General features: G+C 37.1%; 1 protein-coding gene across 1 annotated transcript in view; it reads right to left on the reverse strand.

Annotated features, from left to right (window-relative positions):
- Nucleotides 1-9191: 9191 nt before the first annotated feature.
- Nucleotides 9192-27392, reverse strand: part of LOC122801271 (extracellular calcium-sensing receptor-like) — a 251233-nt gene continuing 233032 nt past the window's right edge. Inside the window, exon 5 of the mRNA XM_044070821.1 lies at nucleotides 9192-10108. Coding sequence (XP_043926756.1) covers nucleotides 9192-10108 — 917 coding nt within the window. The remainder of the gene's footprint in view (nucleotides 10109-27392) is intronic.

Consider the following 27392-nt stretch of genomic DNA (forward strand, 5'->3'; position numbering starts at 1 on the left):
CTGTCATGCCAGTGGTGTAAAGTGTCATACTGATATTTCCCTGTAATTGTAAACTACATCTACATCTTCAGGGGACATGCATCATGCAGGTGCACCTACAGACAGACCAGGTATGGTTCCCACCATGTTCGTTGGCTACAGCACTGTGTAGCATAACTGCATTGTATGAAATTAATGTTGATGTTTTTCTTCAAAGGAACATCTGAACAGATACACTGAACATCATATGTGTATCATCATCTCCTTTACAGTGTTGTATATGTCATTGTGTGCTTATGACAGTGCCAGCATAAATTACTGTGTTTGCTTTGTCTGTGTTTTCCCACGACTGGAGCTACATTACAACAGACAAACTCGCAACACTGGAAGGGTGTCACTGGTGTGCTATTGCCTCTGTTTCACTCATGTCATTGCTGTTGTTCCTGTTGTTGTCCTCCTTTACTGTGTCCTTCTAGCCCTGCATAGGACAGCCATCACCAACATCTGAGCCATAGCCAAATAGTAGGTGTATGTATTACCTACTGTGTGTTTGACCTCAGTTAGAGTGCAACATGCTGGCAAGAATGTGATTAATAATGCTGTGTTTATGCCTTAGTTTCCACACAATGGCTGTATTTCAACCCTCACCTACAGTGCTGGCTTCCCATGAGGACATGTCAGGTGTGTATTATGCTTGTATTCCTCATGTATGTCATGAATGTTGCATATGTAACGTAACTGTCAACTTCCTGTTATATAGGTTTTGTGACCCATATCTGGAGAAGACCTCCTGGTAAGTCATTATTATCTTTAACACTGTAGTGATATATATATATATATATATAAAATATATATGACATATGCCATTAATGATATCCAGCATGTGAAAGCACAGTTTCCTGACCTGTGCCATCTGTTGCCTAGTTTAGCATATCTACTGCTTTTATTCTCTATTAGCCATAAACTGATCCTGATGTGGGATCTGATGTGTCTCAGTATGGCAGCATGGCCCCTGGCACACAGGAAACAGATTTGGTGATAAATTCTGGTCCAGATGATGACAGTCACATGGATGAGACTGTAGCCTCAGACTTGGAGGAAAACTTGTCCAGCCATTGTGACAATATAGGGACATCAGATGGTGGGCAGGATGAGACTTGTGGACCATAGCCACAAAATTAGTCTGCTGGTGATGTTGTCACTTCCCCAAAACAAAACAATACTCCCAGGCACTGTAGACATAGGTGGGTAGCTGGTGTGCATGGGAACATGTTAGAGGGTGTCCACCTACTCCTGCAGGCAAATATACCCTCCTAGCGACATCAAGGATCTGACATTCTTGCACTTGCCTGTGCCACAGATTGTGTTGCACACTGGCTGTGTGCACTGCAGGAAAAACAGAAGAGCAGGTACAGTGAGGTCATGGCACCATAGGCCACACAGAATGAAAGCATGTTATCTGTGGCATGGTCCATTGAATCCCTGCCTACATCAGTACTACAGCAGTGCCACAGTATGAGCAGGGTTCTGTGTGCCTTGACTGTGCTTAGCAAAGTGCCACATGGGAGAGGCAGGCCCCTTCTCAACAGACTGGCCCTTGTCCATCAGGCATCTATGTCTATGCTACAATGTGCACACATACATCTGCTGCTGGCTAATTTGTTGTGGACCCAGCACTCACAATCAGACAGTCAATTTGCACTCATGCTCCTTTCCACAGTGTATCTCTACATGGTGACATCACCTCATCAGTCTCCTTCATGAAGCAGCCTGGGAGGAATGTTTCCATATGTGGTAGGGGCAGCCAGGACTGCGGTGTGAGGTGTCAGCATGGGCACTCTAAACTGTGTTAACATAACACTGACAGTTTATCCACTTTGTTCTGTAGTATCTGTCTCATCCTGTACTGATGATGACTGATGTGCAGACCACTGACAATATCATCTGTCTGTAGTTGTTGTAAAGTCTGATGCCACTGGTGTCTAACATTTTTACTAACCATAGGTGACTCCATTTAGTACCTTAAACTTTATCTACGTATACTTTACATTGATATATGTTGTTTGTAATATTGAAAACAGTTCTGCAGTATGCCCTGAGTTGATTTCCAGTTTGCATCTTTTGACAACAGGCAGAGAGGAATGGGTTTCACAGAGGTATGTCCATTGTTGTCTACCATACACACATCACTTGTGGCTTCAGTCGGTGGTCCGTGTTGTGAGAGATTTGTATATGCTCATACTGTTACATGCTAGAATTCTGTTTCTATGTGTGATGCTCACTGTGTACACCTACTAGGTAATTGCCATTAGAAGCAATCTATGCTGCTGTTTTGTGGCAACACCTGAACATCAACATTTAATGTGTGTACTTCTGTACATGTGGCATGTCATGACTCAAAGGAATGTGTCAGATACTGCCACATCCCCTGGGTCTGGACTTGTGGCCACACCCTCTGTTGCCCACACCTGTGTCTTCTGCCTACTGTGTCCTCCTGCTCATCCTCTAATAGCTTCAGAATGTCATCATCAGACATCAAGGGTTCTCGAGGTAGTTCACCCACACCTGCAGCTGGAAGACTGCTATTTGTTGTTGTTGTTGTTGTTGTTAGCATATGGTGAAGCATGGCACATACAGTTATCATCTGTGCTGACTTCTCAGGTATGCATTACAGTGCACCCCCCCAGATGTGTTCAGACATCTGAACCTATTTTTCAGTACACTGAACACATGCTCTATGTCATTTCATGTTGTTGCATGTGCTGCATTGTAGGCCTCATCTGCAGGGCTTGATGTGTCTCTGTACAGAATCATTAGCCACAGCTTGAGTGAATAACCACTGCCACCTGCTGCTGGGAGTACAAACACATCTGCTGTCATCATGAATAATGTAATGTTGACAAGGTTGTCTTTAGCTTACATCATAGTTGCATTCTTGTACTTAACAGTACTAGTCCTGCAATTATTTCATATTGTTCGAATGCAGCCCTATGACCACTTTCTCTCCACATGGCAGCTTCATGGACACTTCCAGGGTGAGTCACCATGATGTTTGTTATGCTGCCATCTACTGCACACACAATATGACAGTTCAGGGATGGTCACTCCTTTATATTGAAGCATCTGTCTGCTTCTGAGTGCACAGAGGTCTTAATAGAAATGGGTGCAGTATATCGCACCAAGTAGATGGGAGAAGTTTGTGAGGTTATAGAACTGGTGCATGACAGTTTGCTGCTCCATGGGGGCAGATGGAAAGTGTAAGTATTCTTCTAACATGTTGTACATTGCTGTCAGGAATTTTGACAAGGTACAACTGGCAGCTGTCTGTGACACTCTTACAGTGTCTGCCATATGTCACTGGAATGTCCCAGATGCAAGTACACCTTGGCTCAGACACACTTTTGTTTCAAGATGGATGGGGCTGCCATGCAATGTCCACACAGACATGAATGGGGCACACATGTTGCATCCAGTCTGCACTAGCTCTCTCTGTCTAGGCAGTACCTGTCAGTGATTTCTTGATGTGACAGTTGGCTTAGCTGTAGCCTCAGTCTCTGTCTAGAAGGCTGCCTTCTATAATGCACACCCAGATTCTACTCCAAAGCTTGCCACAGCTTGTTTCAGTTCTTTCACTGCAGGTAGCATTTTTTCATTATTGTTACAGATTCCGTATGATTCCATGGGAATAGCTTCCATTCCTTGCTTTGCAGTATAGCATTCACTGAGGATTTTGGAAACAGAGTTGGCATTGCAGTTTGTCACATTTACATTGCTTTGACCGTCCACTATATGTTTTGGAATCTGTTGGGCATGCAGGGAATCTGTAATTATTCTTCTCTGAATAATTAAGTATTCAGATTGCTTGCAATTTACTTTCTGAAATCGCATCTACAACTGTTGTGCTGAAATCTGCCTTCAGCATGCTTTGCTGTCCACAACTCACTTTTGGAATCCAGCCCTCAAAGTATTGTTCCATTTAAGATTGAGAAGTAAAGTCATTAGGAATGTGAGAATGGTTGGGGCTACTTGGTTTGCTATACGGATTATTAGTTTTGGATACATCAAGATTTTAAATTTTAAAAGAACATTATTATTATTTAGTATTTAACTGCATATTTTCAAGATATTTTATAGTTATACTTTGGAAGGTTACATTTTATTTAATAAACATTTAATTTGCATTGTGATTGCTTTTGCATATGAAATTAGTTTTCCTCCCTTGTTATTTTAAATATATAGGAAGATAATTATTATGTCAGCATTGAAAATATTTTGTTTTTGCTGAGGGAAACCTCTTTACTGCCAAATGATGCTGGTGTCCACAATAAAGGATATTCTGTGCTTATATGGACAACGTGATGTTGGGTTTTGCTGGTTGTTATATAAATTATTTTTGGTTAAAAAGGCTGAAACAAAGAAAAGAGTGAAGAAAAGTAAACAGAAGGTGGAAAACAGAAGAATACATACATGTAGGGATAAAACATTGCTAGAGATAAGGTGCAGAGGAGTGAACTGTGGCAATACAGAATATTCATGTTGGAGGTGTTATGAGAATTTTGTTAAAGTGTATTATTCTGATGCATTTCTGTGCAATACTAGCTTGTTTATTTCAAATCATAAAGGCCAAGTTTCCTTATAGGAAGCCAATGCTCTACATGCAAGTATTCAGGATTTTAAAGTGTCTTGTCTTTTTTTTTTTGTTATACCAGGATTGTATGGCCTGACGTGGTTGTAGGACAGTATTCCAGTCTGACACCTGGTCTGTGAGTACATAATAACGCCAAAATGTTGTAAAGCTATCTTAGATAATATTCTTAGCCGCATCCCTGTATCATAATGACACAAGTCTGTATGAAGTCCTCTCTACATTTCGATATTTTCCTCTCTTCTGTTGCCCAGATATTAGATATTAGGAGTTGTCATCTGATAAAATGCTTCACCCTTGTGGGAACTCACTTATTTGCTACTTTCTGCACCTTTCACAAACAAAGTTTCTCTCCTGTTTATGCTTGCAGCCTGTCTGTCACAAGGGGCCCTGCTGTCAGGAACAATGCTGAAGGCAGAAAGAAAAAACCCTCAGACTTCTGTTTGGGCTGTGCAGACCTGATTGTGAATCACTTTGCATTTAGCTTCTCTCTGTTTCTGTTTAGTCAGATCTGCATTCTTCTACTTGATCTCCATTAAGTGAACCAATGGAAGAGACTGACATGACCCACCTCAGAAATAATTCTGTTCCTGAATTTCTGCCTGTGATATGAAGCCACTTGCTGTCCTCTTATTGATCTGCAAAAGATATTAGAAGACAAGGAGTTTTTCTATTGAGAATTAGAAGATAAGGAGTTTTTCTATTGAGAATTAGAAGATAAGGAGTTTTTCTATTGTGAATTAGAAGATAAGGAGTTTTTCTATTGATAATTAGAAGATAAGGAGTTTTTCTATTGAGAATTAGAAGATAAGGAGTTTTTCTATTGTGAATTAGAAGATAAGGAGTTTTTCCTTTGAGAATTAGAAGATAAGGAGTATTTCTATTGAGAATTAGAAGATAAGGAGTTTATCTATTTAGAATTAGAAGATAAGGAGTTTTTCTACTGAGAATTAGAAGATAAGGAGTTTTTCTGTTGAGAATTAAAAGATAAGGAGTTTTTCCTAGCTGGTGTGAATCTGTCAGCCAAGGGGTGTACATCTTTAACCCAAGCCAAACTATTGTTGACCAGTTCTTGAATCCATACATCTGTGCAAAAGCTGCATGGGGGAGAAAGACTCTCTGATAAAAGCAATTTATAATTCACTTTGAGACAAAAGTCTTATTCTTACCTCTGCAAACTTATCCCTTCTACTAGCAGATCATTGCTTTGTTCCATTTATGCCCCCTTTCATTTCAGTAATCCCATTCTGTTGTTCTAAAGGTCTCCATCCATGATACCAATTATTATGGATATCTACCATCTGAACTTCAAACATTCCATTTAACCAATTTCTAGGATCTTTGGCTTTTCATTTTGTATTTTGGAAGTGATATTTACACCTTTGGACTTTTGTACATGCAAAATATTCGATAGAGTACTACATCCAGTTCATAGTGACACTGATTTAAAAAGACAAATAATTCACAAGATCAGTAGAACGTTTTCACCCCATGATGGAATTTTTTTCTGATGCTGTAGTTAAAAATATTATGAAGTCCATCAGCAGTGGCAGTTCTACTGCTGCCCTTTACTTTTAAGTATGGCTCAAATAATTTGATATTAATTTAAATGTATGTCTGTGTATACGGACCCGTGTATATATATATATATATATATATATATATATATATATATATATATATATATATATATATATATATATATATATATATATATATATATATATATATATATATATATATATATAAAAATATATATATATATATATATATATATATATATATAGATATAAACATTTATAATTATGAACACTTGCATATCATTGCTAATATTTTATTAGGATGTAGTATCAGAAAATGTTCTGTGGCGTTGTTTTGTTTATATTGTTTGCTTAATAAAATTATGACTTAAAAAAAGGAAATCTTTGCAGAGTGTAATATACTGTTTGCATTTTTTATACTGTATACAGTAGATGCTCTGTTAAGTTCTGTGCCTTCATTATGCAAGTCCAGTTGTTACTGCTTAATCATTTGTAACATGAACAACTGCTGACATTTTAATGGTTGTGGAATGTTACCATAATAAAATAGAGAAGAACCAGCATTTACATGTTTAGTCATGGTGTGCTGATTTTTGTTGCTAGCAAATAAGCATGATCCAGATCACTTCATGACGTGTAAACTGTCACACTCCTGCCATGGTAATATTACTGCAATACTCCTTCTTCTGGCTTTTCCTGGTTAGGGGTTGCCACAGCAGATGACCTGTCTGCTCATGATTGGTAGTGGAGTTTTACAGTGTCAAGTTGTCAGCCCAACCTTTCACAGAATGCACACACATGCACTCACTCATGCCTAGGGCCAATTTAGAGTGTCCAATCCACCTACAGCATGTCTTTGGGAGGAAACCAGAGCACCTGGAGGAAACCCAAGTGACCCCAGGGAGGACATGCATACTCTGCACAGAAGGCACCCCAGCCAAGGATCGAACTGGAGAACCTCTTGCTGTGAGGTGGCAATGCTAACCACTGCACCACCATGGCTGCCCAATATTATTGCAATACTGCCAGTACAAAATAATTACCTTAGTTGTACTGTCATTAACTGGTCATAATTAAAATAATGTAATGGTGGCCTTTCAAACTTCTACCATGGCAACATCATGTGAATGCTGCAAGAGCAAAAATACAGCATTTCTTCAATAATTTTACTGGCGCTATTCCATGCTGTCATTAAGTAATGGCAATTGCTTAACAACATAAATTGTGTTCACTTCTTTTAGAACAATATTTGTTCACATAGTAGAATGAGCCCTTGTCTTGAGTTCTGTTTCACCTAAGGCCAGACTCGATAGTTACAACTGCATGTCTGAGATGTATATAGTCAATAATATGACTATAATGAATGCAGGCTGTGGATGAAAGTGACTTACCCTAGATTTTTTATTTTTGTCGTTTGCAAACTGTCTTTGATCTGTCATAATATAGCGCTCTGTTCTGGTTAGACCCATCCATTCATTTGCTTCCTGCAGCCCTACTTCCTTTGAAGTTACCAGACATCAAAGGCCCTGACAATCAACTACAAACTTGAATACTGGCAGTCCAGTATCACAATATGCATATTTTCCTACATGTTTGGTTTGTCTTCTATATGATCTAGAGTAAGTTCAGAGTGAGAACAATAAGTCTGGGAGTGAAGGGCATGCAGCTATTGTATTACAGAGTGTGCAAAACAAGTTTCATGTTTTGTCATCTTTTTCATTTTTATAACATACTTGTTTTGTGTTTCTTGTTATGACAGTTTATAATGTACTGTCAAGCATTTTCATCTCAAGAAAAATATTTGTCAGACTAATAAAGGTTGAGGAAGATGGTTGGCCTATGTAGTTTCCCACTTTTGTAATTCACTGAAATGAAGAAGAACTCCTATATGTTATTCTGTTTAGCCAGTCATAGTACACACAATGTGACTTGTAAAATGTCACAGTCATATGTAAAATTATAACACCATGTTTGTGTTAGTGATGATAAAGCCACTGACAAAGAAATGGTTTAATTCCTTTTATTGGAAAGAGATATGACACAATAAAGTTATTTAGGCATTTATACTAAATGTGTAATTTATACTTGGTGACTTTTTAACATGGTTAAGCAGACAGGAAGTCTGTGACAGGGATAACAGGGATGAATATAGTTTAACTAATGTATACTGAATCACAATAAAAATAATGAGCATTTTTTTTTTCATCATCAGATGTTCAGAAAGTAAATCTGAGAGAACACTTTAAATAAAAAAGGAAAACTGGTGTTTCACAGAAAGTGGTCTGATCCTCCAACAGCTAATCCGTCAAACATGGAATACTGAATCTACAACTCTCATACCAAAGAATTATCTGGCATGTCATGGCTGCAAAGATAAAGAGAGACAAAAAAAGAAAAACAAAAAAAGTAAATGTAGCACATGAGGGGTATAGGCAACAAGAAATGCTAAATGTATGCGCACCTCCTCACCCAGTATATTTATATGGTCAGACATTCATTACATCTATGAATACAGAAAGGCCCACAGATAGATACAACATGATTCAAGGGGGATCTTCACAAGTGCAAAACAACTTATGACATGATGTTTTAGAACTCAGCTGAGTAAAGATTATGACAAATATTCTGACATTTTTTCTTACATAAGTATAACTCATTAACAATTATCAGTCAAGACTTTCCTTCCTTTTATGGTGTGTTAAACATATCTACCGAGAAATAAAGCAACCACCACAACTGATTCAAGTTCTGTTTTAGCTAGCTATTTATTCATCTGTTTAATAAGTATGAATGTCTATATCCCTTTATTTAACATGGGCTTTTAACAAGTTTAGACACCTTAGAACAGGGCTGTGAAATAAACTGCAGATGGGCAATTTAGTGCTATAGAGAGAAATATATATGAATGCTATTAATTAATGCAGGTTCAATAACTCTTTTATTTTCTTTGATATAACATACATTTAACTACTAAACGTTCATGTTCTAATGCAACTCTATATCAAATATCACGTACCTATAATTTCTTACATTTTTCTGGATACATTTGTGTTCCCCATTAATTGCCCTCTTGTGTTTAACTCTGGTCTTAGAAGAATTATGTAACATTTTGGGAAAAATATGCAAATGATTATTCCACTGCCAGATGCCATGATTGCAAATATCTCCACAGCCACCATATACTTGCCCTTTGTACTTAGGTATGCTGGGATGAAGGACAGCCAGACACTGGCAAATATGATCATACTAAAACTGATAAACTTTGCTTCATTAAAACTATCTGGCAAGGTCCTCGCTAGAAAGGCTACAACAAAGCAGGTGCTGGCTAAGAGTCCCAGGTATCCCAGCATGCAGTAGAACATGACAAAAGAACCTTCTTTACACTCTATTATGATTTTAAACTCCTCAGAGCTGAAATTCAGTTCAGGAACTGGTGGAGACATTGCCAGCCAAATAATGCAGAGAGTAACCTGTAATAGAGATCCTGAAAAAATAATACAATATGGTGTTCTGGGTCCCACATACTTCATTAATTTGCTATTAGGGTTTGTGGCTTTAAAAACAATGACAATGGTTATGGTTTTGGCCAGTATACCAGAAACACAGAAGGAGAATATTATTCCAAAACTAGTTTGACGAAGCAGACAAGTGTAGATGTTCGGTTGACCAATGAATACCAGGGGACAGAGAAAGCAAAGGAAGATGGAAGAAAGGATTAAGTAGCTGAGGTCCCGGTTATTGGCTTTGACAATTGGTGTGTCTCTGTACTTTATGAAGATACACAGGGTAGAAGCAGCCATTAAAGTAAAAAAGACTGAAGATCCTGCTAAAGCTGATCCCAATGCCTCTTCAAAGGAGAGAAACTCCACATCTTTGGGCTTGCATGTATCCTGTCTTAGATTAGGCCATTTATCCTCAGCACATCTGATACAGTTGCTGGCACCTATCAGAAAAAAAAAATAGAAGTTATAAGAAACAAGCAACCTAGAGTTATGTAAGTATGTTCTACAGGATGTTTGAATAATTTGTATTTAGGCAAATTATTCTCAGGGCATCTACAGCATTTGTTAACACCTATTACAAAGGAAAGATAAGAACAGTTGTGGAAATGAGCAACCCAAAGACTCAGATTAATATGTCACATTGAGATTATTTATATAAATAATTTCTATATAACTTATGACATATCAGCACTCCTTTGTCCCTTAAAATAATTTAGTGCCCTTTTCAAGTCTGTTTGTCTAAGTTCCTTTTGCGTTACACTGTATTTGTCTGAGTGCAGGAAAAAAAGCAATTATCCAGTCTGGTATATTATTTAAGTGTGATAAGCAACTATAGTTTATCTTGTGATATGCTGTGCATACAATTTGGAAATATATGGTTCTTGTAAACAATAGGGATTTTTTTTAACATCAGTCAATGTTCTGTATTTTGTGAAAGGCTTCTGTTGAAATTTTTGAAACCAGTACAGCTCAAAATATAGTCCTGCTGCATAACTATGTCCATTGGGGAGGGAAAATAATCTCTCTCTCTCTTTCTGTATATATACCAGGGGGACTCAGTTACTGATATATATATATATATATATATATATATATATATATATATATATATATATATATATATCTATACATATATGCACTTGATAAAAGTGAGAAACAAATGAATAGGGGAGGTTATAATCTAATGCCAATTTGTACTGTAAACATCGATATTGCAAAAGAAGTGCTTATGTGTGCAAAACATGCCATAACCTTGTAAAACTAATGCAGTAGTATACACTGAAATTTATGTTGTGTAACACACACCAAATGTTGTTAAAATGCAATTTGCATTGCTAAATTGTATGCTCTCCTGAGGCACTGTGCTAGCTAGACAACTTGAAATCCCATTCTGGATCTTTGAAGGCAAGACCAGCACAAATTACTGATGTATTTAAAAATATTTTAAAACAGTGTTACCAGTTTTGTAAAGCTTCATGTGATTACAACATCCCTTTGAAGCATTCCAATTCCTATAATTTGGAGGTTAATTCGCAAAGCACCAGCATTCATTTTCTAAAGACTATTTACTTTTTACCTGACTCCTTCAAGTCCCAAGTCTGTTTACAGAGAATGCTAGCAGTAACATTACCGGCTACTAATACATTCAGGGATCTTCAATCCCTAAATTTCTCCCATCTACTCCCATGCTGTCTTATTTGCTTCTGTGAATTTCTTCCCCACCATCCATTCCAATAATACATTTAGTAACTCAGTAACCTCCTTCTTTTCCACATACATAACACATAATCTATGAACTATATTGCACATTTGGTTAAGTACAGATGTTGCAATAAAAAAAAAAAGAAATGACCTCTGAGCTTTTTATTTCATGGTAATCACTTCTAACCCAAAGAGTTGATTAAGTTATTGCACTTAAACAATTTGTCAGTCAGCATTTGGTTTCTTTGTGCATACTTGTAACACTACAACCTTCAGTCTGACATCAGTGGAGATAACTTCATTCACTCCTACATTTAGTAATTGTTTATTATAGTTTCTCTATTTCCCTCTCTCATCTATGAGCTAGTTTAAACTTAAATGAATGGCAAGTGGACCTGAAATATTCTAATTTGTGTGTTCTCCCTATTTTTGAAGCTGTAACAATATCTCAAGCGTTTTAGCTGTAATTGATTACATATCTTGAAATGAATCACTTGCATAAGGCATGGGATATGGCTGTAACAGGATATGTTGTAGAGAAAGGTGGACATTAGGCAAGTAAAGAGGAAGAAGCACAATCAATATATGTACTGAAAAAATTTAATATTGCAATTACAGCTTTAAATTTCAGTCATTTAAATATGTTAAGTACAATTTTAAATTTTGTGGCATCTAAAAGAATTAAGTTTGGTGATGCTTTAAATAAAGTATTATACAATGACCCCCCCCATTAATATTCAAAAATGTGCACGCTGATTGGTCAGCGTGCACGTTGTATACCCGAGTTATAGTAATGGAAAAAGGTTCGGTCGCCCAGACCTCTTTCATTACTATAACTCTTACAGCAACACTGTCTCGCTATGTTAAATGAGTTTAGCATAACGAGACAGCTTTAAAAAAAAGCAACAGAGATTCTCTGTTGCTTTTTTTAAAGCTGCCTCGCTATGTTAAATGGGTTTAACATACTGAGACAGCTTTAAAATAAGCAACGGAGATTCTCCATTGCTTTTTTTAAAGCTATCTCGCTAGGTTAAACTCCTTTAACATAGCGAAACAGTTTGTAAAAAGCAACGGAGATCTTGCTTTCTCCGTTGCTTTTTTCAAAACTGTCTCACTATGTTAAATGGGTTTAACATAGCGAGACAGCTTTAAAATAAGCAATGGAGATTCTCCATTGCTTTTTTTAAAGCTGTCTCGCTATGTTAAACCCATTTAACATAGCAAAACAGTTTGTAAAAAGCAACGGAGATCTTGCTTTCTCCATTGATTTTGCCCATAGCTCTGATGTACTGCGTAGGCATACACATGCGCAGTACATCAGAACTGCCGCAGAATACCAGACACTTGCGGAAGGGCAGCAATGAGGCATTATACAAAGCCATTATTTAAGAAAAGTATTTTTTTTTTCTTAAATAATGTCATTGTATAATAGCAATGACCCACGCCTGGGTGTGGGTAATGCTGGATTTACCCACGGTTGGCTTTGTTTGGCCACTTGGGCTTCGCCCTCATGACCAAACCACACCAACCGTGGGTAAATCCAGCATTACCTACACCCAGGCGTGGGTTATTGCTATACTAATACATACTCTCCTGCTCCTGTGCCTAACTCTAACCTTGCACCTTATCTTATACAAACTTTCTATAACACTACTACTGCTCTGACAAAAATAGTCTGAATGCAGTGGTAAGCTTCAGGTTGTAGAGTCATAAAAGAAGTATTTAATTTTTTTTTTTTTTTTTTTTTCAAATTGCAAACTTGAGACAATTTGTGATCAATGTGGGTTTTTTTTATTCTGATCAATCATTGTACAGATATTTGTTTATAGACAGACATTCATATCTATCTATATCTATATCGAAATTTATATCTATATCTATATTCATAGATAGATAGGTAAAGTCAATTAAAGCGTCAGTGAGCCTCCACTGAGACCTACAATCTTGCTGGAAAAGAACTAAACAGTTCATTAGCCATTATGGATGAGTCTTCAAAAGTTATTATCACACATTTTTAAAGAGTCCATCAGAAAAGTTAAAGAAGTTGTAACTCCCTGATGTGCTTGTTACATATGATACCGGTTTACATTTTATTGCTATATGCAGAAGATCAGAGTAGAATGGCGTAAGCAGTATGTAATTACTTGCATAAGAAGGGTTGTCTTGCTTGTCTGAATTTAGCATTTGTTTTGGCTAACATTTATTTATTATTATTATTTTTTGACAAAGTTATACAGAAATAGTGGTTTGCATACCTTTCAGATGTCTAGACTTTTGCCTCATATTTTTTGTCTGTTATCATAAAATTTGTGGTTTACTGGTAAATCACTGAGGACTGAAGTCACCAAATAATGACATACATTTGGGCTTCAGACTTTATAATCTTCAGAAAATGCATGTTGATATAAATCCTTTTAATCTAACAACGTTCTAAGTTTATAATCTGTCCCTATTTTTGAGCCTTTGTCCCCTCCCCCCATTATTTTAGGCTTTCTCCATATTTCTTGCACTAAAGGGTTGAGAAGTATGGTGGTTTAGTCATGGGCAAAATTATGCCTCCCACTTTTGCCAATATTATGTGTGATTCCTAGGATATCTGTACATCTATCTTTTGGCAGAATTTTAAATGTTTACGTTGCTTTATTAATAATGTTTTTCTAGTTTGCTTTAGCATTAGAAATGCTTTTTACTTTACATTATTTGTATATATACCATTTTAAAGTGCACACTCTTTACTAAGTTGGACAATATTACATGTTAAGTTTCAGTGGATCATAAGGATGTTAACATCAGACATCTGTGTACTAGCAGTTATCAAATAATTATTCCAAGTAGTGCACTATTATAATGCAGAAACATGCTCCCTGTTTCTGTGAAAAATAATACTTTTAAAAGAGTATCTGTTCATTTACATCATCAGATGATAATCAGGAAAAATAAATGGCTATACTTACAAGTATTTTTGACTAACTGTTAAATCAAAACTGTAATCTCAAAAGGTACTGAAAAATGTCATAGTAGCTATGAAACATTTTTATGCTCCATTGCCCAATATTACAAATAATGTCGAGCACATAGTGATTAGACAATAAATCACAGGCTATGGTTGTCACTCCTAGTGTGGTCTAAATGACTTATTGAATAAAAAAAAAGTAATTGGCTGTTCACTGTTTATAGCACATAAACAAAATAACCTAACAAGGGTGCTTTATAAAGCAATGATTTCAACTGGCACTAACAATACTCGCTGTACTAAGAATTGTGATGCAAATGCCTGCAACATGTGTTGATATAGCAAGTAGATCCTATTGCTGTACTGTGTTTGTTTAATGCACTTATGGACCACATAGTTAGTTTACTGAAATATTACATAAGGTATGCATATTGCAGAGTATCTCTAATGTCTTGCTTTTTATGTGAGTAGAACAGTGCAGATATTATTAGCAAGGGTGTTTGAATATGTTTATGCAATTCAAAAGAAAAACATATTAGCAATTCTTTGGCTAAACATATGAAATATTGAGTATCATCTGAAAAGTTTATTTTATGTCTTAAAACATACTGTACTTTGAGATATATTGACAACAAAATTTCAATCTAGAAAATACTGTTTACAAATATATTTAATGCTGATTAAACAGCAGGTTTAAATGGTGCTAAGTGCTTCTAATTGTAATTTTGAAATGGAAAAGTGTAAAATGTTAATTGCTGTAATGAGTGATTGTTTTGATTTTTTTTCATGTGACATTACATAATAAGCAGTGTAGCAGTTTGACTGATGTATTTAGTCTGAAAGCTTTAGCTAATGTAAAGAACAAGAGTGCTTACTGCTCTTATTATTTAGTAAAAATATTCCTACCAGCATGTGTATTCTTGTGAAATGATGGCAGTGACAGGTGGACGTTAGAGTTATAATCATCAGAGTAACTTGCTTTTCCTTCCTTGTTTAATTCTAGTATCAGAGTGACTTGCTTTTCCTTTCTTGTTTAATTCTAGTCAGGGTGACTTGCTTTTCCTTTGTTGAATCCTAGTATCAGAGTGACTTGCTTTTCCTTCCTTGTTTAAGCTTAGTATTAGAGCGACTTGCTTTTCCTTCATTGTTTAATCTTAGTATTAGAGTGACTTGCTTTTCCTTCCTTGTTTAATCTTAGGTGACTTGCTTTTCCTTCCTTGTTTAATCTTAGTATTAGAGCGACTTGCTTTTCCTTTCTTGTTTAATCTTAATATTAGAGTGACTTGCTTTTCCTTCCTTGTTTAATCTTAGTATTAGAGCGACTTGCTTTTCCTTCCTTGTTTAATCTTAGGTGACTTGCTTTTCCTTCCTTGTTTAATCTTAGTATCAGAGTGACTTGCTTTTGCTTCCTTGTTTAATCTTAGTATTAGAGCGACTTGCTTTTCCTTCGTTGTTTAATCTTAGTATTAGAGCGACTTGCTTTTCCTTCCTTGTTTAATCTTAGGTGACTTGCTTTTCCTTCCTTGTTTAATCTTAGTATTAGAGCGACTTGCTTTTCCTTTCTTGTTTAATCTTAATATTAGAGTGACTTGCTTTTCCTTCCTTGTTTAATCTTAGTATTAGAGCGACTTGCTTTTCCTTCCTTGTTTAATCTTAGGTGACTTGCTTTTCCTTCCTTGTTTAATCTTAGTATTAGAGCGACTTGCTTTTCCTTTCTTGTTTAATCTTAATATTAGAGTGACTTGCTTTTCCTTCCTTATTTAATCTTAGTATTAGAGCGACTTGCTTTTCCTTCCTTGTTTAATCTTAGTATTAGAGCGACTTGCTTTTCCTTCGTTGTTTAATCTTAGTATTAGAGTGACTTGCTTTTCCTTTCCTTGTTTAATCTTAGGTGACTTGCTTGTTCTTCCTTGTCTGTTGTGTCTTTTGGCTTTTCCCGGTCAGGGGTTGCCACAGCGGAACTCCGGTCTGCTAATGATTGGCAGTAGGTTTTTATGTGCTGAGTTGCCAGCCCTGATGCACAACCTTCAAAGAAGGTACGCCCATTCATGCATGTCTCCACATAGAAGACGCTGTAGCTGAGAATCGAACAGGACAACTAGTTATCACTCTGAACTTGATGTGTCATTTAGCTTTCAATACTGGCAGTAAACAGGCCCCATGAAGAGCTGAGTGTCTCTCCAGTAAGGGTTTTATAACTGGATATGCTTATTTATGTTAAATTGTGTTACACAGACATGTAACATGATTTATGCTTTATTACTGGTGGTTAAAATGGCATGCTGGCATTGTGTTTGTCTGCACCAAGTTGTTTTTAGTATAATAGTATATACTATCAGCAAAGTTGCACCTTGTTAACTAATATTATTCCTGTATATGTGTTGTGCATAGACAGCTCATACTGGTGTCTAATTATGTCTATATAATTGTGGTTTTAGTGGTGTATAATCACATGAGAGACCCAGGATAGAGTGCTGCTCACTATATTTTTTTCTGTGGCTGCATACCTGTCAGCTGAGGTCCCTTCTCACTGATGTGTTTTTCCAACTGGCTCAGTATCTGCATATACTAGTAGTTGATTCATGACATATTTTCCTGTATGCAGTAGCTATTTGCTCAGTTTGTTTTTGTAATCTTTATAATCTAGCTTTACCATCTCAAAAGTGCTTACTCCCCTCTGTACTCTTCCTTTCTAGACCTAACACCCCTCTAAGTATTCAGCTGCTGTACCACCTTTATCTTGTATCCAACCGGTTGATACATTGTTATATGAAAAGCGCAGTCCGGGTCTGAACTGTCTGCAAACACAAGCAGCTAAAGTTAACTTTGTGTATGTGTCGACCTGTTTGAGTTAATATTCATTATCCCCTGGAGAGCACTCTGCTTTGGCTTGTAAGCAGCCCCCCCCCCTGCTCATCTTCCATTTCTCTTTTATTCCCTTTTGTTAGCAAATAGTATCCATAACTGATCAAATACTGTGTGCTTGTTAATTTAAATTGAGCCCACAGTAGCCTAATAATAACAAGGTTATCCTGTCCTTCCACCTGAGAAATGGTTAAGAAATTACTTACAGCTTCAGAGCAGTCTTTGATCAAATCTGATTGTTTCTTAAACACAAACTTGTCTTTGCTTGGATCTTGGCTCATCCCACTCTGTTCATCCTTGCTTGTGCTCAGGCTAACTCCACTCCCCTCCCTGCCCCCATATCCCAGCTCCCCCCCGATACCTATAATTTAAACTTGACCAAGCCACATCCACCAGGTTCAAACCAGGTCCACCTTATCTGCTTAAGTAATTATAACTAACCCCTCCCATTACAAATTACTACATATCTACAATACATCTGCACTCACACACAGTAGCAACTACCCAATAGAAACATACCCATTAAACACCACAAACATCTCATGCCTTCTGCAGTAACTTTTAAGAAATATGAGGGTATATTTATAAAAAATTTGCCATTATAATGCATCCCTCCTATGCCAAAATCGCCTACCACATTAACACAAACTATCCATATTACCTTCTCAGGTACCCTAACACATACTTTAAATATTTACTAATATCTACTTAATTCCAGACTCAATCCCCATTATATCTGAATAGTCATCATGTCTACCAAACCTCTTTCACTTCTAACTTAGATACTATTACTTACTACCATTTTTTACCTAAGCTATCTCACCCAACCTCTCAGTGCAAATCACCCACCCCCATTTCATACAACTAACCCAATCTCCATGATGCACACATATTCCTCAACCTGCATATCACTCAGTCTCTACCCCTTTAATAATAGTATGCTCTTCACCTACAAACTCTTACCTAACCCCAAAAACTTTACTCACATCTATATTAGCCACATCCCCATGAAGCTTACACCCCATAGATTACATACCAAGCAACTCAAATACCTCTTCTGCTATCTCATCTCTATCCTCCTCTCCAGCGACATTCACCCAAACCCTGGCTCTTCTTCCCCACACATCTCAACCTCCCAATCCCATCCTCCTTCCACAAATGGTAAACCCCTCCATTTTTCAGGTCTAAATGCTCAGAGGATATGTAACAAAATTCCTAACCTCCATGCCTGGCTTCTCCATAACCAACCTGATATTCTGGCCATCTCAGAAACCTGGCTCAAACCTCATATAAAAGACTCTGAACTAACACCATCCAACTACTCCATAACTACGAAAGATAGAACACATAAAAAAGGAGGGGGAGTCACTCTCTTCTACTCTTCATCCCACTTAGTTACCCCCTATACCAAACTTATTCCCAAATATGGCAAAGCAGAACTAATTCCAGCCCTGCTTCATATAAACAAACATAAACTTATATGCATAGTTTCCCTTTATATCTCTCCTGGAGACAATATCTCAACCCCTGAAGATATTCTCTCCTGGTTTTCTAACAACATCACTAATAGAAACTATAATCCAGGGTGATGTTAATATTAACTGGTCAACAATTCAATCTCCTACAAACTCACTTACTATAAACTTTTACAACTTCACTCAGCTTATTAACTTAACAACTATGTCTTCCAAGAACTTCCTTACTGGAAGCACTCTGGACTGGATTCTAGTTTCTCATCCACATTACATCTCTGATAGTGGCACTCTGCCTGACCCATTAGGTGACTACTTCCCCACATTTGCCCACCGTCTTACCTCCTCCATACAACTAACTCATACCTACACCTTCACTCGCTGTCTAAAAAACTTTCATCCTAGCACATTCTCAAGTACATTAAAAAATGAACTGGAACCCACTAAAAACCCTTCCCTTAGAAAATGCTGTTACCTACTTTAACTCAACTTTCCTCAACTTGCTTGACTCCTTTGCCCCTCTGAAAACAAAATGAATAAGTAGCAATCCTGTACCTTGGCTAACCAAAAATACCTTACTAGCCATGTGATTCCGGGATAAAGCCTGGAAACGCTACTCCAAAAATAAAACTATCACCACCCTTAATGAATTTAAAACACTCCGTAACAAGTTGAAAAACGTATTATCTCAGACCGCAAAGTCTACTTCTCTACACTGCAAACCAACCATAGCACCAACCCCAAAAATTTTGGCAAGCAATCTCCTCCCTTCTCAACCCTTGCAAAAAAAGAAAATCCTTGCCCTGATCCAGATGCCTCTGACTTGGACTTATCCACCCAATTTAGCACTTTTTTTATTGATTCCATAAGTAATGTTACATCATCCTTCACTTCCCATTTGGCTTCCCCACCCTAATTTCCACCTATCGCTCCCCCCAAGCATCTCCTGCTCCCAACCTCCTCCTTTCTCCTTCAACCCCATCCCTACAGCCACCATAAAAATACTTCTACTAACATTGAAACCCGGCTCCAATGCCCCTGATGATATACCCTCATATTTCTTAAAAGATGCCGCAGAAGGCATAGCTCTTCCCATCTTCATTCTTATAAATCGATCTAGTGCTAAATGTCAAGTTCAGAAACTGACTGCAAAAAATTGAGCAAAAAAAGAAAACTTGGTAGGAAAAAAACAGTTTAATACAGAGCAAAGCTTTCGGGCAGAACCCTTCTTCAATACTAATACATTCAAATCTAAAAACTGAAAGCTTAAATACAGGTCTAAAATCACATGACCAGCAGCCAAGTGGAATCATGTGACAACAAAACACAAAAAAAAGGAACATAATACTAATATATACACATAAAATGTGAATAAAAAAGTGAATAAAAATAATAATAAATATAAAATGCAAAAGCAAAAATCAACCTATCCTGCTATCACATAACTTCACTAGTATAGGTTTCAAACTAACCGTGCTGTTCAAACCAGGGGGTGAATCAGCAGCCAGTCTCAAAATCCACTCAAACTCTTTAACCTCAAGATAGTTATTAATGTCACCACCCATTGCATTTGGAGATACTACATTAATCACCCTAAACTTAGAAGTATGTTCATGGCCATAAGTACCTATGTGTTTATATAATGCATTTTTATCACAACATCTCCTAATCTCAGAGTTGTGATCAATAATGCGTTCTTTCAACTTACGTGTGGTTTTACCCACATAAAATGAGGCACATGAAATACACGTAGCCAAATAAACAACAAACGGGGTGTTGCACGTAGCTGAGGTTTTGAAATTAAATATTTTACCATTGGTGGGATGTGCAAACGTATCACTGCTATTACCAAAAATATAAGTGCAAATGACACAGTTAAAACATTGAAATGTACCATGCTTAACAGCAATTGGTACATAACTAGGTCTATAAAAATGCTGCTGGTCATGTGATTTTAGACCTGTATTTAAGCTTTCAGTTTTTAGATTTGAATGTATTAGTATTGAAGAAGGGTTCTGCCCGAAAGCTTTGCTCTGTATTAAACTGTTTTTTCCTACCAAGTTTTCTTTTTAAATGTCAAGTTCCCCAGCTCTGGAAAAAGGCCTTTATTATTCTACTCCATAAAGGTGGTAATAACAACAATATCACAAACTTTTGACCTATCACTATCTTATCCCCCATTTCTAAACTTCTCAAAATATGCATCCATCTACAACCTCTACCTTGCCTCATAAACAACCAACTTCTAACCCCTATTCAACATGGCTTTAGACCAGGTCACAGCACTACCACAGCTCTCCTCTCCTTCCTAGAAACAGTTAATAAGGCCCGTGACACTGGCTACATCATGTCCACTCTCCTCCTTGACTTCTCTGAGGCATTCATCACTATCTCTCATAATCTTCTTTTCACTAAACTCTCCAAACTAAATCTATCCCACTCCTTTATTAACTGGTTTACCAGTTACCTCTTAAACAGGCAAAAAGCAGTCAGATGGAAAAAAGCCACCTCCCCTTTACTCAGTACTTCCACAGGTATCCCTCAGGGTTCAATTTTAGGCCCCCTTCTATTTAATATATTCATAAACGATTTCTACCAAGCCATCCCAAATGACAACCTTTTCCAATATGCTGATGATTTAGTAATAATCTGCTCTGCCTCTTCCATACCCACCCTAGTGAAATTAACCCAAGATGCCTTCTCCTCCACTGAGCAATGGATGATGGACTACCATCTAGCACGCAATGCTACTAAAACTAAACTCATGATATTTACTGCTTCCAAAACCACCATCCAAGATAAAACCTCATTCTCAGTCACCAGTCAAAATGATAGTCCTCTCAAAACAGTCTCTAATGCTAAATTACAAGGAGTCCTGATTGATGACCAGCTAAAGTTTGATAATCATCTACAAGTAAATATTAAAAAAAACCACACAAATAAATAGGCATCCTTTACCGCCACAACCGTTACAGCTCTCCCTTCACTAGGCTCACCCTCTCCTACACTTACCTTATCCCATCCCTCCTATACAGTTCTTCCTCTATCCTTACAAACCTGCAATCTTCCCTCAAAACTAAACTCTCCTCTTGCTATAATAAAATAACAAAATTTGCAACCGTCCATAGATCACACTTCCCATCATTGCACTGCCCTACACCAACTGAATTGCCTTGAGCTGTCCAATTACCTCATCTATATTCAACTTGTCCAAGCACACACACTTATTTTCACCCCTCTCTCTGTCCCTCTCTTGCCACCACTTTTAAAATTCACCAACCAAATAGACTTTTGAGATCTAATTCCCAAAATCTAATTGAACTGCATAAACCTGCCCATCCAGCAGGCAAACATCTGATGTCCTTCTCTCTAACACACCATTGGAATTCCCTCCCACCTCTCATCTGCACCACCAACAGCTTCTCTTCATACAAAACCTCACTTTACACACACCTAACTTCACTATGGGAATGCTCTTGCTCCCACCCCACATAATCTCCCTACACTATAGCTACTCCCTATAAGCTATAATTCACAATAGCCTCCCATTGTTTTGTACCCCTAATAAACTCTAGGAATTAGCATAACTCCTAGAATGGTACAATTCAGTAGCCTAGAAATTAACTTCATGAATTAGCATACCTGTTAAAAAATTTAGACTGTTTCTGTTATTGCATTGTGCTAATATGTTAAACTGTTAAAAACTTTAACAGTTTGCAAATATTACTCTTATTGCATTGTACTAATATATGCACTCTACTAATATATATTTTTCTATTTGTTTAATTTTGCTTAATTGGTGCACATTACATTTCTCTAATAACTTACTCTAATGTTAAATCTGTAATTTGTAATTTTCTGGAGCTTTTCTCCCCAGGTCTCCATTGAAAATGAACTCCTCGTAGCCCAATGGACTATGGACTATCCTGGCAAACAAACTATAAATAAATAAAATAAATAAATAAATAAGAGCACAGTTGTGTGTCCTACTGAAGGTTAACTACAAAAAATTCACAGGTCATTGTTTCATGTTCCACTCATTGATTAACTACCTACAACTCAAAACTGAAGTATATTTAACTTCTTTAGCAGGAACAGTCCTGTAGATCATAGTATAAAGTGTTTGCTATACTTTTAAGAAGCATGTGAGGGTGTACTTGCACGTATATAACCTGCACAAGTGCCAACCCCTAGTGTCATTTTGAAGGAGCAACCAGGGAGTGAGCATGCATGATCACAGTTACTAATTGTACATAAGTTGCTTAAGTTACAGTCAATAGTCAACAGTAGTAATGTGTTTGTATGAAATAAAGCTGTCTGAACAGAATCCATAAAGACTTTTTACTCATGTCCCAGACATGAAAGCGACATGATGTCAGAAGTGGGATTGAAGAGAGACGAATGTTTGAAGCAATGAGGTGCAAAGATGGCAGTAAAGGTAAAACTGAGAAAAGTACACAAACATAGCCAGAAAGAATCAAAGGTAATGAGAAATAACACAAACTATTTATTCAATATGAAAGACAATAAAGGGTCATTACAAGGGCAGAAACCACATTTTCAGGCAAGTGGAAAGTATGAAAAGTTTGTTAAATAAAGAACATTTCTAAGATAAAAGTATTCGATAAAACAATTAACTATAAAGCAAAATGAGTATGTTTAAAGCAGAATGAGTGTGTTCAAAGCAAACTTGGACATGTTTCGAGTAAAACAAGCAGAAGAAAAGTGTGTTGGGTGTAAAACAAAAGGGATTAAACAAGCAAAACGAATGCAATAATAAGAAAAGAAAAAGGCCACATTAAACAAAAATAAAACAAGGCGACTGTATGTGTTTTGGCAAAGTGCTGTATTTGAGCATAACTACGACTTTGTATTGTATTATGGGCATAATTAGAAAAATTCAAAGTATCACAAAGTGTATAAACATGCTTGCAGTGTGTGCTTATTACTGTGCCTGAATTTCAAAGAGTTTATTGTGTGCAAAGTGCAACTGTTTTGTGTAATACAGTCAAAGCATAGCCATTTCATAAAGTTTCTTGTGCTGGATGTGTCTATATGGAAAGTGCCACCATTACAAAATGCTTCTTGTCCTGTAGAGCGTCGCCTAGCAAGGTACCGCCATTTTGGGGATATTTCAGTGTGCTGTATGCAGTTATTCACAAAGTGCAACTACTTCAAAAAGTTATTGAGTTTAAGGTAAAAGACGTTTGATTTATTTGCATTGTGCAGTTGCTTGGCATGTAACTTTAGCTTACCTGCTAACCTCCTATGAACACCCATTATATCCACACCTTCTCTACCTCAATAAGCTATCTACCTCTAATTTTCTACCTATTTTCACTAACCATGTCAACATAACATCTACACCCAGCTATCTACTAGCAAAATACCATAGGATAGCCCACATTAGATATGACTCTCCCAATCCCAGAAAATCTCTACCTCTATATATTCCCAAATCCTTGACTTCAGACACTACTCTTCTCTTTAAATGATGGAGACATTCACCCAAACCCAGGCCCAACAACTGCTACTTCCACTCAACTCCTCAACCCCAACCCCTCTACTATCCATTCCCTTACCAAACCACCTAACTCACTCTTATTAGCTCACCACAACATACGAAGCATTAATAACACAGTTGCACAACTCCATGCTCTCTAAGAAGTCTACTCCTTTGACATTCTTTATTTAACAGACATTTGGTTAAAACCTGTAACTAAAAACAAGGAAGTCATCCCACACAGTTAGAATATTTTGCGTCTTGACCGTACAAGCAAAAAGGGTAGTGGTGTAGCTATTCTATTTAAATCTGGGTTACAGATTACTACCTATGACTATAAACCACCTCAAGACTCCAACACTGAAATTCTTATTACCAAGCTTCAACTTAACACATTCAAATCCATTTATATTATCTGTATCTATCTTCCTCCTGGTAATAACATTGCCACCATAGAAAATATCCTTTGTTGGTTATCCCCAAATTTACCCCAAGAAGCCATAATCCTAGGTGATTTTAACATTGATTGGAAGTGTTGTAGCAGTAGCCACCCTACCACCCATATTAACCTTTTTGTTTTTTTCTCAAACCATCACCTCCCCTACCAGGATAAACAAGCCTAATAAGAAAGAAAGTACCTTAGATTGGATTTTCATAAATAATCATCCCCAGATATATGAAGCTGGAACCCTCCCTGATGATGTAAGTGACCACTCACTAACCTACATCATCAAGCCTAAATCCAGTCTACCTAATCCAACCATATCTAGGACAATTAGAACCAAGAAAAACTTCAACCCTGATCTCTTCCAGAAAGAACTAAGAGCATGTAACTGGTCTCCCTTAAAATACCTCACACTGGAGGAAGCTGGTAATTACTTTAATTCTAACTTCCTTGCCATACTAGACCACCATGCACCAACCCGCTCTATTAGTATACGAACTAAATCTGCCCCATGACTTTCAAAAGAAACCAGGCAAAAAATACATCTCAGAAATAAATACTGGAATAAATCGTGTTTAACTAAAAACCCAGTAGACAAACAAAACTTCAGACAGCTAAGAAATGAAACTAAAAAGCTATACTGTCTGACAAAAGAAACTACTACCTACAATTCCAGCAGACTCACCATAATAAATCACAAAAGTTCTGGGCGAGTATTAATCAGTTATTACACCGAGGTCAATCCGTCACACCAAACCCACAAGGCACAGACCAGGAGAATCCCAATCCGACTGCTAATGCCTTTAATACCTTTTTCACTGAGGCCATTCAAACTCTTGCCAGTCAGTTATCTACTCAGAACTTAATTATATCCAACTCTAACTCTAACCCATCCCCTCCATTTCTCTTCCAACCAGTCCCAACAACATATATTCTTACCCTTATCCAAAAACTGAAGCCATGCACTACTTCAGCAGACCAACTACCCGCTGAATATCTACAAAAGGCAGCCAAGTCCATTGCCTATTCCATTTCCATTCTCATCAATAGAACCATCTGTGAAGGATACATCCCTAAAATCTGGAATGTATCCCATATTATCCCCCTTCACAAGGGTGGGAACTCTACTGAACTCTCCAATTACCGTCCCATAGCCCTACTTTCTCCCTTAGCAAAGATCATGGAAAAATGTATCCACAGACAATTGCTAGACCACCTAATCCAAAATAACTTACTTTCAAACTCTCAACATGGTTTCAGACCTTCCCACAGCACTACTGCTGCCCTCCTTTCCTTTACTGACTGTATTAACAAAAAACGTAACCTCAATATGCTTTCCTCTGCACTGTTTATAGATCTGTCTAAGGCATTCAATATGGTAAATCACCAGATACTTATATCCTCAAATCCCTGTCACTAGATGCACTACCTATAAAATGGTTCCAGTCCTACTTATATAACAGACAACAGGCTGTACTTTGGCATAACATTCTATCTACCCATCTGCCCATTAACATTGGTGTTCCTCAAAGGTCCATATTAGGACCTCTCCTGTTTTCTATATTTATCAACAACCTTCACCTAGCAGTCCCCCAAGCTACATGCATACAATATGCCAATGATTCCACACTTATATGCTCAGCCACATCTATATCTGAACTTCACTCCCTTACCCAAAATGTGTTTAACATGGTTGAACAATGGTTTACACAGTGCTGTCTCCTTCTGAACCCCCAAAAAACTAAACTTCTCCTTTTTACTCCTACTTGTAAGTCCACCCCCCAATAGACTTCACAGTAACATCCAATAACGGTACTGTCATATCCCCAGATCCATCTACCAAACTACTAGGTATCACCATAGATAACAACCTTAACTTCGACACCCATATTAACAATACTCTAAAATCTGTTAATTAAAAACTAGGCTCTCTCTAAAGGATCAAACCTTTCTTCTCTCCTGCAGCTAGAATAACTATTGCTCACACCCATCTAATTTCTACTGTCCTCTATGCCTCACCCATATATACTAACCTCTCTAAAAACAACCTTAATAAAATGGAAAACTCCTACAATAACATAGCAAGATTTGTTACAGGTAACCCTTTCAGAACCCACCACTGTTTTAATCTAAAGCAGCTAGGATGGCTTGAATTACAAAATCAGCTTAAATTCCACCAACTGACCATTGCCCATAAAACCCTTTACCAACCTACTAATACCCCTATACTATCTACCCTCATTACCCCCTACAACAATCTAAAGACCTTACGATCATCACATAAACTTGTTGTAAATATTTGTAAATCAAGCAACAGGGCTTGGGACTCTCTCTACTCTAATACTGTTGGAAAATCCTGGAACCTTCTTCCTAACGAACTTTCCTCTCTTCCCTCTATATCACTCTTTAAAACCAAATTGAAACTTTTCCTCAGAACACACTGGTTGTGCCCCTCTACTAAACCTGACTGATCAACTAGCTCTTCTTACTTGGTTCAAGCTACCCTCCTCTTCTCAGTAACCAAGTTCCTTTTCTTAATAACAACTTACCTTGTCCTTCTATACTATTACTTACATCTTCAGAATCTCATTAAGGAGACTACTTTTACTAATATATTGTATAATTTCAGCTCCTACGTTTTCTTTATGACTACTTGTATACTGATATATTGTATAATTCTGCTGCCATCTTTTTCTTTATGATGTATTGCAACTACATTTTGATTTATACTAATTGTATCTGCATATTTTGCACTATGTTATGAACGAATGACCTCTTTGATTAT

This window comes from Protopterus annectens, chromosome 4.part1 (genome assembly GCF_019279795.1).
Source record: "Protopterus annectens isolate FY-2018-M chromosome 4.part1, PAN1.0, whole genome shotgun sequence".
In the NCBI taxonomy this organism is placed as follows: domain Eukaryota; kingdom Metazoa; phylum Chordata; order Ceratodontiformes; family Protopteridae; genus Protopterus; species Protopterus annectens.